The 13,682-nt window shown below is 48.3% G+C and overlaps 1 protein-coding gene across 5 annotated transcripts in view; it reads right to left on the bottom strand.

Moving 5' to 3' along the window:
• MIER1 (MIER1 transcriptional regulator) overlaps positions 1 to 13,630 on the bottom strand; it is a 35,564-nt gene extending 21,934 nt beyond the window's left edge. For 2 of the 5 annotated variants that reach the window (XM_051798269.1, XM_051798290.1), the window contains exons 1-2: positions 13,368 to 13,630; positions 13,132 to 13,224 (exon numbers count right to left, since the gene is read on the bottom strand). Coding sequence is in view for 1 of the 5 variants with exons in the window: in XM_051798260.1 (XP_051654220.1) it covers positions 11,987 to 11,995 (9 nt within the window). In the remaining 4 variants the exon portion in view is untranslated. Of the gene's footprint in view, positions 1 to 11,986; positions 12,692 to 13,131; positions 13,225 to 13,308 lie in introns of those variants that run through there. The other 3 variants (XM_051798300.1, XM_051798289.1, XM_051798260.1) reach the window with 3 other exon arrangements.
• Between the last annotated feature and the right edge of the window lie 52 nt (positions 13,631 to 13,682).

Raw genomic sequence — 13,682 nt, 5'->3', positions numbered from 1 at the left:
AACCAAACAAACATAAAAAAAAATATTTTACAAACCAGACTTTCTTCCTGAGTACATTTAAAACACAAATTAATATGGACACAGGCTACAAAACTAATAATTTTTTTGAGATATAGGAAGAAAACGAGACTTCCCCAATAATACATGTAACAGAGTCACCTTCTGGCCCAGCATATTTGATAACCTGATATTTATAATGTGAACAAACAACATTCTGCTTTCCCTTGGTTATACCTTTGCCAGTCTTTAAGCTCCTGGGATGACATTTGCATGTCAGACATTCAAACCTCATTTGTTTTGATAATTCAAGCAAATGTTTCAACTCTTTTCAGGCACAGACCTAGTGAAATGGGTTTTTCCGAGTTAGGAAAACAGACTTTTTCCTTCAGAGCTGCAGAACCTCAAAATGTATTTCCCTGTGTCAAGCAGAAAGGGTGGAGAAGGTGCCTGGAGGGAGGAGAGAAAATACAAGAGAAGAAGCTGTGCTCTCCTAACACTGCAGAGCCTGAAGAAAATACAGAATATATCCACTGACTTCAGGGAGAGCCACCACAGGTGGATTTTTCCACATTTATTAACATCCAAATATATTTTTAGTTTTTGGGGAGCATCCCTGCTGACTTGGAGAAATGGTATCTAAGGCAGGATTAGCTTTAAAAGCCAAGGAAAATCATACCTGGACAATACTGAATTATAGGATCACATAATGGAATGGGTTGGGCTGGGAGGGACCTTAAAGCCCATCCAGTCCCACCACTTGCCATGGGCAGGGACACCTTCCACCATCCCAGGTTGCTCCAAGCCCTGTCCAGCCTGGCCTTGGACACTTCCAGGGATGGGGCAGCCACAGCTTCTCTGAGAATTCCATCCCAGCCCCTCACCACCCTCACAGGGAAGAATTCCTTCCTAATATCTCATCTAACCCTGCCCTTCCCCCTCCTTGCTCTGTCCCTCCAGGCCCTTGTCCCAAGTCCCTCTCCAGCTCTCCTGGAACTTCTCTAGACACTGGAAGGGACTCTGAGGTCTCCCTGGACAAACTCAAACGAAGTGGGTAAGAACTAAAAACATTTTTGCAAAATATTGCACAATGCCAGAGGAAGTTTTGCAAATCACTACATCCAGAAAAGTCTTTATTTGCAAAGATTATGCTAACAAATTCCAGAGTCCAGTATTCCTGCACATACTGAGCTGAGTATCAAGATCAGCCAGCGAGAACTGACCTCTATTTGGTGCATTTTGTTTGATAAACTTGCAAAACTGGGTGATTTAAAATATGTAATACACGATTATTAGTGTGAGTTAACAAACCTTCAGTGTATTTATTGCAGCAATCACAGGTGGAAAAGCAAATAAATTCAATATTGCCAGGCCAGGAAGGAAACCATGAAGACCCTTCCCTTTTCTTCATGGAAAGGGTTGCAATCCATTGGGAGGGGACAGGAAAGAAAGAGAAGGGGAAAGAGAAGGAAAAGGGAAGGGGAAGGGGAAGGAAAAGGGGAAGGGAAGGGGAAGGAAAAGGGGAAGTGGAAGGGGAAGGGAAGGAACAATAGCATATAAATCAGGAATAACAGGAGTTCAGGGAGCCATGACTCCAAAATCCAACCCCAAAAGCACAGCCTTGCTTTCAGCCACAGTTCAGGACTTGCCAATGAGAGCTGGAGAAGGTCTTGGCCCATGAGCCTCATGTAGAGGGGATTCCAAAGAGGTGGGAGGCTGGGAGAGCCTGGGATGTTCAGCCTGGAGAAGAGATGGCTTAGGAGGATCAGATTCATGTGCATAAATCTCTGACAGAAGGGTGAACAGAAGACTTAGCCAGTCACTTCTCAATGGCATCCCATGACAGGAGTTAGTGGGAACAAACTGGAATATGTTTAAACACTAGGAAAAGCTTTTTTCCCTGTAAAAGGGATGAAATGTGGGAACATGCTGCCCCCAGAAGTTGTGGTGTCTGCACTCAAGGTGTACAAAACCAGACTGGCACTGGGAACCTGCTCTTGCTGAGCCAGCCCTGAGCCATGGCTTGGTCTGAATGATCTCCAGATGTTCCTTCCAACTCCAACACTTCTGGAACTAAAGTGCTCCAATACAGACTGCAATGGAGCTGAGCACAATGAAGGATTTCCCTGCTGAGAGAGGACAAAACCCACAGTGGGGCATGAAAAGATCTCAGAAAAGTCAAGCACACTTGAAGGAACGATGTTCAGCTCCCAATATTCTGGAATGGCACGGATAAGGCCTGACAGCTCAAGAAGGAAACAACCTTCCCTACAGCCTGAAATGCTGCTAAGGGACTTTAAAAACTCCAAAACATAGAACCAGTACAATCCCAGCCTATAGGAGAAAATAGATACAAATGTCAAACCAGGAAATCTGTAAAAATCCAGCCACCTGCAGAAACACCATTTCCATCCTTGAGAGGTTCTAGTCCGTTCTTTGCCACAGACTCCACAGGCAGCTTTTGGGAGAGCAGCCTCTGGTTCTCTATTCTTTTTTCCCAAGCTTTGCCAACCACATCTGCCTCATCTGTGGATTGTTCTCTCTGCATTTTATGTTTCCAGTCTGTGTGATGCACTGCCAATCATTTCCTCCTTCTATTTCTAGGTACATACAGTGTCCAATTACAACCCATCTGCATTAATGAGCAGCTGCTGCCAAAGGTAGTCCTGACCTCTTCCCACCACTCCATGTCTCTGCCACTTGTGCCAGGCCCAGTCAACTGGAAGCTGCAGCACATGCTGGTTCAGCAGCCCCATCTCAGAGATGACTGACACCACTTTTCCATTCTATCCATGAGCCAAAGGACTTTATCCGGGGCCTCTGCGATTGCCAGATGTGCTGCAAACAGTCCCCAGCACGAGCTTGGAGTTGAACACCTGGAAAAGGGAATGTGGTGGGAGGCCTGGAAAACCCTTCAGTGACAGTCTGTCAGCATCACACAGGAGGGGAAAGAGCACCCTCTGATTAAGAGTTGTTGCAAGGCAGTTACTGCAAGGCTGGACGAATCAGTCCTATTTCGTGCCTCCAAGTGATGGTGACTCTGGTCAGGGTAGGACAGATGGCTTTGGGGGCATTTGATTATAAAGAATTCCTGGCAGTGGTTAAAGATCATATGGCTGCATTGGCATCAGCAGATCCTAATTCCTAAGCTATGGTATGGCAATGGAACAGGAGTTCCTGTGAAAAGGACACCCTTGTACTTCAGTGGTTTTTCATTTTCTGCTGCAGCCATTCAGAGAGAAGCACAAAGCAGTGTTTTGCCTCAAGGGCACTCAAGGGAACAAAGAGCTGCTACCTATCAATGGATAATGGTATCCAAGGCCTGAGAGAGAAAAACTGTAGGATACTGACAATATACAGGCTGACAGACTCCAATTTTCTATGCATTGTACCATCAGAAAAGATAACAGTGAATCTCTGTTGTGGGTTCAAAAGAATGAAAAAACATTCATGAACTCCTAATCCATGGACAACAAGGAAAACTCAAGTGGCCAAGGAGTCCCGATACACCAAGGAGCACATTTGTTCAAGTTCCATCTGAGCAACAAGAAGGAAATACCAACTCTGAGGTATGAAGAAAACAAACCTCATGGTAGAGAGAAGAAAAGACACTGAACCATGAAACATCAGCACTAAAAGAATGTCACTGTTTTTATTCCATGTGTATTTTTTGGAGTCTCAGGAAAGCCAGGCTGAGTACATGTTTTCAGAAGCTTAGAGACACTTGCAGCAAGAACCAGCCAAAAGATCATATCCAATACATCCTCCAGCACGTGGATAGAGGAATACATGGGACTGAAGTTGGCCAGACATCTTTGACTGCCAAGTGGTGAATGCAGCAACACGTGCCAGACATGGAAACATCCACAGTGTTACTCTGACAACAACAACTGCCTGGACTTCGGGAAGTGTCTGGATCACTGTCAATTGTGATGGAAGATAAACTAAAACCAAACTGGCATTGTGACAGTTTATTTAATGCAAACAGCCTTCAGGAGACACCAGTTGTGCACAGTTTATTCCAGGCAATGCCCAGTGCTGGATGCTGGCAGGAGATGTCCAGGTTTTATTCCAACACTTCAGAGGTGCTTAGACTGGAATGGGATACTCCAAACTGTGGAAGGAATGCACTGAGTTTTCTCTCTTCACATTTCTCCTACAGCAAAACCACCTGAACAGGACTGACAGGACACTACAGACTTTCATTTCTGCCCACAAAACTACTGTTGTCTTTGCTACCATCTTTCACACTGTTTAATATAAACAAGTAATAATGAAACATCCCAAAATCAGCAGTATCTACACGACAAATATACATCCTGTTCAAATTGACTCAGTTACCTTTAACAGCTCTTTAACTGTTACATAAAACAGTTAAAATCTTGGATTAAATTCTCTCTATATTCACAGCAATATGTCTGACAAACCCATCAATTTGCTCAGGTCTTTTGAACTCTGTGACAGGAAAATACCCTAAAGTTAATAAACTCTCTTGAGCTGAGCTAAATGATGGCCTAGAGAAAAGGACTGGTTTAAATGAAGAGCATCCTTTGCTCAAGAGGGAATGTGTCCCTTTCCATAACCAGGTATGTACATCAGTGGAAGGCCTGTTCCCTCTCTCAATATAATCAATATATATTCGATTTGTATATCAAATTAGCTTGTGTTAGAAAATGGAAAAGCGGCATTTTTACCTCATGAAGAAAATAGCAACATATTGAAGTAAGGAAAAAAGAAAAATACTGTTGGTCCTCATTTAACAGTTCTACATGTGAACGCTTCTACAGCCCAAACTGCAGTGACACCCCTGAAATGGAAGCCTTTATATACATGGAATTTTACCTTCTTAGTTTGATTGGTAAATGACAAAACTCTTGTACTTCCAGAACACAAGGATTGAGTGCAATATTTGAACTCACAGATCCCAGACATGTACATCTAAGCCTTGAAACTGCCACCTCAGCAAAGGTCCCCTGGCTTGGTCATCTCTTTCTGAGACTTGATTCCTCTATAAAGATGACTTTTTCCCAACCTCTTTCCTTGGAAGTTTTCAAGACCAGACTGGAGATAGCCATCAGCAAGCCAGGGAGACCTCAGAGCAGATCCTGCTGTGAGCAGAAGGTTGGATCAGAGACCTCCTGAGCTCCTTTCCACCCCAAATTATCTCATAATGCTGTTTTGACATTTTTGACAGAGCTGGGATTGTTCAGCCTGGAGAAGAGAAGGCTCCAGGGACAACTTAGAGCCCCTTCCACTGCCTAAAGGGGCTCCAAGAGAGCTGAAGAGGGACTTGGGACAAGGACACAGAGTGACAGGACAAAGGGGAATGGCTTCCCACTGCCAGAGGGCAGGGTTAGGTGGGATACTGGGAATAAATTCTTCCCTGTGAGGGTGGTGAGGCCCTGGCACAGGTTGCCCAGAGAAGCTGTGGCTGCCCCATCCCTGGAAGTGTCCAAGGCCAGTTTGGACGGTGCTTGGAGCAACCTGGGCTAGTGGAAGTTGTCCGTGCCTGTGGCAGGGGCTGGAACAAGCTCTGAGATTCCTTCCAACCCAAACCATTCTGGGATTCTGTGAACTGAAAAAACCCCAGCCAAACAAACCTAAAACCCAGCAGTGTCAGTGTTTGTGGAGAAGCTGCCGGACTAGTTCCAGAGGGCCCAGCTGGCAAGAACCACAGGCCAGTTTTAATGCAACTGACTCAGTCCTGTACCAACCTACTTAAATCCCTTCACCAGGAAAAGTCAGAAAGCAGACTATGCAGAATATTTCAGAAGGGATATTGTTTCTGTGGATCTTTCAGACATCCCTACACATCATGACTCTCCTAAGTAGCCTTTTTAACTTAGTTTTGGCAGTGAAGACACTGTATCCCCTGGGGACATCAACATTGTAATGAAAAGCCCTAAAAAGGAAGGTATTTCAGCTGCAACACTAACAAAAGTAGCAATAGCAATTTTAAAAAAGTCAAGAAAAAAAACTATCAGTGCTTCAGGGGAAGGCACAGGCTGAAGGGTGTCAGGGGATGAATCTTCCCGGGGTGTTTACGTTTTCCCAGCCTGTTACCTGCTCCACACCACTGTCAGGGGTTATCATACCATGAAGGTGCACCCAAACCCATATGGATTTACAGGCTTCCATGAGTGACAATGTCATACTTTCCTCTCTGCCAACCACTGCTGTGAGAGCAGTCTCCAGCAAGAGGAAATAGTACCCTGAAAATCATGGAATGGTTTGCGACAGGAGGGACCTCAAAGATCACCCAGTCCCACCCCCTGCCACAGGCAGAGGCATCTTCCACTAGCCCAGGTTGCTCCAAGCCCCATCCAACCCGACCTTGGACACTTCCAGGGATGGGGTAGCCACAGCTTCTCTGGGCAACCTGTGCCAGGGCCTCACCACCCTCACAGAGAAGAATTCCTTCCCACTATCCCATCTAACTCTACCCTCTGACAGTGGGAAGCCATTCCTCCTTGTCCTGTCACTCTGTGTCCTTGTCCCAAGTCCCTCTTCAGCTCTCCTGGAGCCCCTTTAGGCACTGGGAGGGGCTCTGAGGTCTCCAGTGGGGACAACAAGGCAGGACAGGTGACAACGACAGATGAGCGTTAGGGCAGCGGCCGATCCCCGCCCTGGGACTGGGGGATCAGGACCATCCCAGCCTGAACACTCACTCCCCAAGCTGAGCACAAAGATCTGGAAGTCCTGCAGAGCAGTTGGAGCTGTAGTTCTCGGGGTTCCAAGTCCCAGGAAGGAACAGCAAAGTTCAGGGTGGTGAAAGGAGCTTCTGTCCAACAGCTCATGAAGACACTGCTGAAATCACACACTGACTTCTGTAAAATAAAGTGGAACCCAATCTCCTGCTCTGAGCAGAGTCGATGGCTGGAACCAGGACCCACTCACCAGTTGTATCCCAATAAGCAATGCGCAGGGAATTTCCTAAAGGACTGAGTCCTCAGGAGATGCTCCAGGCTGAAGGAGCTTCTGGATGGAGGCAGCTGTATCAGAGGATGCCCTGGTTGACAGGACATGATGCTCCCTAGAGAACTTCCCATTCCAAGGAGTACTGGGGAACACAACCATAACAGCCCGCCAGAACACACCATCTCTGTCTTGCATGAAGCACACACTTCAAATAAACATTTTCTAATTATTTAATGCCCATTTCCACGACAAAATACAGTACCAGCCTTGACTTCTTGTAATAATCTTAGCAAGATATCTTGCTAAGGAAAATTGAGAGTCTATGGAATGATTGTAACATGCCATAGGATTTCAGATGAAACCACCTACAGTCATATGCCAAGCACCACAAGAAAACATTCTTATGGATAATTTGTGACGTTAATGGATTAGAAGGGAAATATTAATACAACTTGGAGCTTCTGGCTAGGAAAAAGCACAGAAAGAAATGGAACTTTACAAGAATTCCACTGTCTGCCTCAATCCTTGTGTTAGGAAGAACTTTAAGTCCTGAGCTGTAAACCCAGAAACATCAAGATTTTATCACATGCAAAAAATGTTCACAAATCTCTTCTATTATGACAAAAACACCCTAGAGCCATCCCCTTTTTGCAGATTAGAAATGCAGAATGCCATTGTTTTCCCTGCCATTCCCTTGTGCTTTCCCTTTCCTCGTATCAAAACTGAGGAAATACAAACGGTGGCTAAACCCAGCCACTTTGGGGTTTATTCCCTTACCAAGGAATTGAAAAAACTGAATTCCCAGATGTACATTACATTCACAAATATCTCTGTAAAGCATTCTACAAACGCTGCTCCAGAATGACACAAAAAAGACAATTAGTTACATGAAGATGAAACAAGAAAAAAAATATAATTGTTCTCAAAGAACAGATTGATGTGAATCACCAACTTTAATCATGGTTTAGATCAGTCAGTAGGAAACCTGGATTTAATCTGTTTTCACCTTGTTTTGTATCCAGGTGTTACTCAAAAGCTCTGACCCCCCCCCCCCCGACTATTCAAACAACTCAATTTGCAACCACATTAGTGACTGTGTGAACTCAACTACTGCTTCCTACTACAGCTTTATGCAGATTGATTTAAAGCAATAGCCAAGCTTAGTAAAAACACAAATATTAAAAATGTAAAAAAGGTTACTAAGAATGGTTATTAGATCACGTATTTCTTCAACATCTGTCCTGAAGCTGTTTCAAAATATGAAAATAGAATGTGGTTACATTCACAAAATTTAGAATTCTTCCATTGAAAAAAGCATAGCATTGAGATGAAAGGAAAATTTTTCCACACAATAGGAATTTAAAGATGACTTATTAGAGCACTGTCACACGATGTTAATAAACTGATTTTTTGGTCAAAACCAACTAAACTTTCAGAAACTCAAACAACATTAAAGTGCCTTCAAAGAAATTAGGTTGAACCGTTTAATTGTCCACTGACACCACAAGAGGAGTGGTCCTGCTCCAGGACAAGCAGCTCCTGCCTCTTCCCATACTTGCCCCACAGAAATTCCCTCTGAAGAAGAAAAGTTTAAATTGTTACTCCAGTGGGTCACAAGACTGAATAATCTCAGTGATGGGTGAGAAACACCAGGAGCTGGTCAAGCTTTGGGAGAAACAAATGTTCCAGCAACATGAAGAGATTCATAGAATGGTTTAGGCTAGAAAAGTCCTCCCAGACCATCGAGCCCAACCACTCCCCAGCACTGCCAAGGCCACCACTGACCCATGTCCCCAAGGGCCACATCCACACAGCTTTTAAATCCCCCCAGGGAGGGGGACTCCACCACTGCCCTGGGCAATATCCAACCTGAACCTCCCCTGGCACAGCTTGAGGCCATTTCCTCTCACCCTGTCCCTTGTTCCCTGGGAGCAGAGCCTGACCCCCACCTGGCTCTACCCTCCTGTCAGGGAGTTGCAGAGAGCAAGAAGGTCCCCTTGGAGCCTCCTGAGGATCTGCTGTCCCACCCCATCCCCACTCCAGGTCCAGTCCCCGCAGGATCTTTCCATCAGCTGACACCTGCCCTGCAGGAAGCTTTTAGGTTCCTTTCTAATCCAGTGAGAGGGATCAACCCACAGGAGAAGTTCAGGGGCACCCATTCAAAAGCAGCAGGAGGAGCAGGATCTCCCCCCTGGAGCAGCCAGGAACTGTTAGATCATCCCAACCCATAATTAAACTGGTTAGAACCAAAATATGCAAATCAAAAATCAGGGATATTTTGTTCCCAATGCTCCCAACCCACCTCTGACCAAACACAACCACCCTCTTCCCCACACAGCAGCCCTGATACTTCTATTCTTCAGTGAATTAGGAAAAAAATCCCAAACCAAACACAAACCTTGTCATTTTCCCTTTATTTTTTCCTGTTCAGTATCCTGTAGCATCCCTGTAAATGTGCATCCTATCATGGAACAACAGCAGGAATTTGGCACTTCTGGAAATTGCAGTAGGTATTGATTGAGCTGCCTCTTTTCAACACAAAAGTCCAAGCCCAGCTCTTCCAGTTTTGGGATCAGAAAATCTCATTCTCTCACTTACATTTTATTCAAACATTATAATGGCTGAATAAACAAAAACATTCTCTTTCAGCTGCTAATCGAGCTTTTCGGTCCCAATCTTTTCTTCTCAGGAGGCATTAAAATACTTGTATTTGGAGAAAATTTGTGTATCAGCATTTCCTCCACCACAAACACTCAGTAAGCAGCTTAATGCAGGATATTATAACAGTCACAAAGCTTCAGCTGATCTTAAGTTAGAGGTGTTTTCTTTCTGGTTTATGCCTGGAACAAACTTCTAACATGTTGGAATATGAGGAATCACGTGAACATGTAAAAAGAACCCTAACACAGGTTATTAATCCCAAGCCTAAACTCAGTTTAATATATATTCTAAAGCCTTTTTTTTTCCTGTCTGTCCTGTATTCAAATTGCTTCTGCAAAAGTGAACCAGCATTTTTGTCACTTTAGTTTCACTTTCTGGACTCGTTCTCTCACTAACCATGCTGGGTGCTGCTTTCTGAAGAGCCTTCCTGTCCAACCCATCAAGTTTCATAGTTACATTGGGTTTTGAGGTTTAGATCTGGAGCTGATTCTCTAGAACACAACCTTTTAGGATCATTCCTGCCTGAGGGATGAGCTCCTGTGCATTCCTTCAGAACAGTCACAAACAATTTTCCACTGGGGAAGGAAGGATGGGGAAGAGGGCAAGAGGCACAACAGCAGTCTCAGACCTCACAGCCTTTCCACCCACATTTTCATCACCCTCAGTTCCTTTAGTTCGATACCAGAGCTAAGAGGAAATGCCATGCTAAGGAGGATTCCCAACCTAGTCCCTGTATATTCCCTAAATTCATAGAATACTAGAGTGGTTTGGGTTGGAAGGGACCTGAAAGACTATCCAGTTCCAACCCCCTGCCATGGGCAGAGACACAAACCATATTCAGAACATTTCTCCTGGTTTAAATCACTGAAAGTATTGATTTTGTCTCAATTCAGACACAACAGTTTCCTGCACAACTTGACTGGGAATGAACACCACGTGCTCATGAACTCATCCACAGGTGGATCCAAGCTCTCTCAGGTAGATCCAAGCTCTCCCAGCCCTTTCTGCTCCTCCTACTCCTTCTGCTCAAATAAAAACACCAAAACAGCACAAAGAATTCACCTTCAAAATGGCAAAGATGAAGAAAACCCTTTTCCTTTCTTAGCCAAATATCAAGACCAATAAAGGCCCCAGCTGTTGGAAAATCCATGAAGGGAAAACCCAAGCTCCACATTCCAGTGCGTTTTTGTTGCTCTGGGCAGCACAGCCTTCCCCAGCCCTCAGAGTGCCGAGGACGTGACATGGAGTAGGAAGTTCCTGAGCATCAGCAAAAGGCTCAGCCCCCCAGGACACAGCACTGAGAGGATATTGGGGTTCAGATCACAGGATTTGGTGGTTAATTAAAAAAAATGACAGAACTTCCAGGCAGTTGGTGAAACTCAAGACAGAAATCCTGAATTCCGTGAGAGACAAATCCCAAATCCTGTGATGCCCAGAGCAAAGGCCCCACTGTCTCTCCAGCTCTAGAGATGGGAGGACTTTTATATTCACATTTTTTAGGATCAGAGCCGTGATTCTCCCCCTCTCAAGATAAAAAAACCAAACAGGCAGGTTCTTCTAACTCCTAAGATTAGCTCAGGACATGTTGTCTCAACAACAGGAAGAATGCTCCATCACAGTTCTCATTTGGGAGGAAAAGATAAAATAATTTAAGGGAAAATCTGTGTTTATTCAGGAATTCCAAGGGAAGAAGCCTCATGTATAAAATATCCTAATCCTGACAGTTCCAACTCCCCTGGAAGTGACGCCTGTCCCACAGGTTTCATTTTCCCAACAGGTACTTCTCAACTCAGCATTTCCAACGCCAAGAGATTGGCATCTGGGGCTAATTCGAAGAAAACTTAATGAAACACCCATCCATCTGTCCCAGCTCTCCTCCTGAGCAGGGGAAGGAGCTGCTCCCCCAGATCCCACTGGGATGGACAAACCCACCCCGCCAATGACTCCATGCTTCAAAAAAGAGGTGTGTTTTTGGTTTTATTTTTGTTTTAATTACCCCATTATTACCCTTTCATTATTTTATGCTATCCCCATTAATAGAACACAACTGATTACCCCCAAATAATTCCTTGGAAACCTTGCGTTTCCCAGGAGAAGGCTCTCCCCTCGCAGGACCACTGCCCTACCTCTGAACCAACCCCCCTTTGTCCTAACGACTAAAAAAAGATATTTAAAGCAAATAAATAGACGTGGTGCTACAAAAAGCGGGAGGCGCCGCCCTGGGTCCCGCCCGCTTACTCCCTTCAGGGGCCTTCAGCCCCCGGGACGGCCTGTTCGGGCCGTCCCGGGGGCTGAAGGCCCCGGAGGGGGGGAGCGGGCGGGACCTCCGGTGCTCACGGGCCTCCGCTCCCCGCAACAAACTTGCAGCCCCGCGCAACAAGTTCCCCGTGCGCCCCCCTGACGGTCTCACCTCGGCCATGGTCGCTGAGGGCGCGGGGAAGGGTCACATCGCCGGGAGGAGCCGTCAGTCCCGGGAGGGGGGAGCGGGGCGGGAGCGGCTCCGGGAGCGGCAGCGGCGGCGGCGGGAGGGGGCGGGGCCGCGCTGCGCACGACGTCACCGCGCACCGCGACTGTCAATCACGGCGCGGGCCACGCCCCCCAGGCAGGCGCTGAGGGCCACGCCCCCTGAGCCTGGTGTTTGAGGCGGCGGGTCCCGCTTGTCACTCAGGGTGTTGGCCAAGCTCTCACATGTCACTCAGGGGATTGGCCTGTCACTCAGGGTTTAGGCCACACCCCATATATGTTAATCAGGGTTCAGGCCACGCCCATCACATGTCACTCACAGCGCAAGACCACGCCCCCTCGCCTGTCACTCAGGGCGCAAAGCCACGCCTCCATCAGCCTGTCACTCAAAGACCAAGCCAGGCCTGTGAACTGGGGCCGAGCCCCTTCATTGTCACTCAAAGCACAGACCACGCCCCATGATCTGTCATTCAGGGCATCGGTCATGCCCCCGCCTGTCACTCGGAGCGCAAGGCCACGCACCTGCTTGTTAGTCAGGGTGCGGGATCTGCCTGTCACTCAGAGCGCAGGCCACGCCCCCTCACAAGCTACTGGGTGCAGGCCACGCCCCCTCGCCTGTCACTCAATCGCAAGGTCGCGCCCCCCTCAGCTCTGAAGCGCATCCCGCCGCCGTCTCTCACGCCCCACCCCTTATCTGTCACTCAGTGTGCAAGCCGCGCCCCCTTAGGTGTCACTCAATACGCAGACCACGCCCCCTCGCAGACCTCAATGCACAGGCCATGGCCCGCCTGTCACTCAAGGCACAGGCCACGCCCCGCCTGTCACTCAAGGCACAGGCCACGCCCCGCCTGTCACTCAAGGCACAGGCCACGCCCCGCCTGTCACTCAAGGCACAGGCCACGCCCCGCCTGTCACTCAAGGCACAGGCCATGCCCCGCCTGTCACTCAAGGCACAGGCCGCGCCCCCCCAGCGCTGAGGGCCCGGCCCCGCCCCATTGACTCCGCGGCACCGGCACCACCGCCCCGCGCCGCTCCCGCTCCAGGGACGGTGCCGGTGCCACTCCCTTCCCCCGGCCCCGCTGCCGTACTCACGCGCGGAGCCGCAGAGGGGCGGAGCGGGTCGCATCGGCCGTGCAGCGAATGGAATGTCCTCGGGCAACGGGGGCTCCTGCCGTGCGTGAGGCTCTTGGGTGGCACAAGAAGAACAGCTCGAGGTTAAAAAAACACTCAAAAACCCAGGAAAACCATCCCCCCAAAAAGGCAACCCACCCCAAATGCAGCTGTCTGGTCCCGTTCCTCGCGTCTCCCCGCAGCCCGCGGTGCCTCACCTGCCCGGCTCAGCGCCGTGCCCGGGCGGGCGCGGGGCCGCGCTCGGCGGGCATGGCTGTCAAAGCGCGGACACCGCGCCCCGGGCTGTTACCGCCCCGGCCCGGGGAGCCCCCGCCGCGCCCGAACCGCGCGGGTCAGGCACAGGCGAGGAGCCGCATGCCCAGCGCCCACAGCAGCACCCGCGGGGGTCTGCGCTGACTCAGGGCGGAACAGCCCCCCCGGCGCTGCGGCTCCCAGTGCGGCTCCCGCTGTGCCGGCGGGGGCGGGACCCGAACCCGGGGCAGTCCCGGGGCTGCGGAGCGGGGACAGCGCGG

The sequence above is a fragment of the Manacus candei genome, unplaced genomic scaffold, assembly GCF_025592945.1.
Source record: "Manacus candei isolate 608988 ecotype Guabito, Panama unplaced genomic scaffold, ASM2559294v1 h1tg000005l, whole genome shotgun sequence".
Lineage (NCBI taxonomy): Eukaryota > Metazoa > Chordata > Aves > Passeriformes > Pipridae > Manacus > Manacus candei.
The sequence above is the reverse complement of the archived record's forward strand: the minus strand, read 5'-3'. Positions and strand labels throughout refer to the sequence as shown.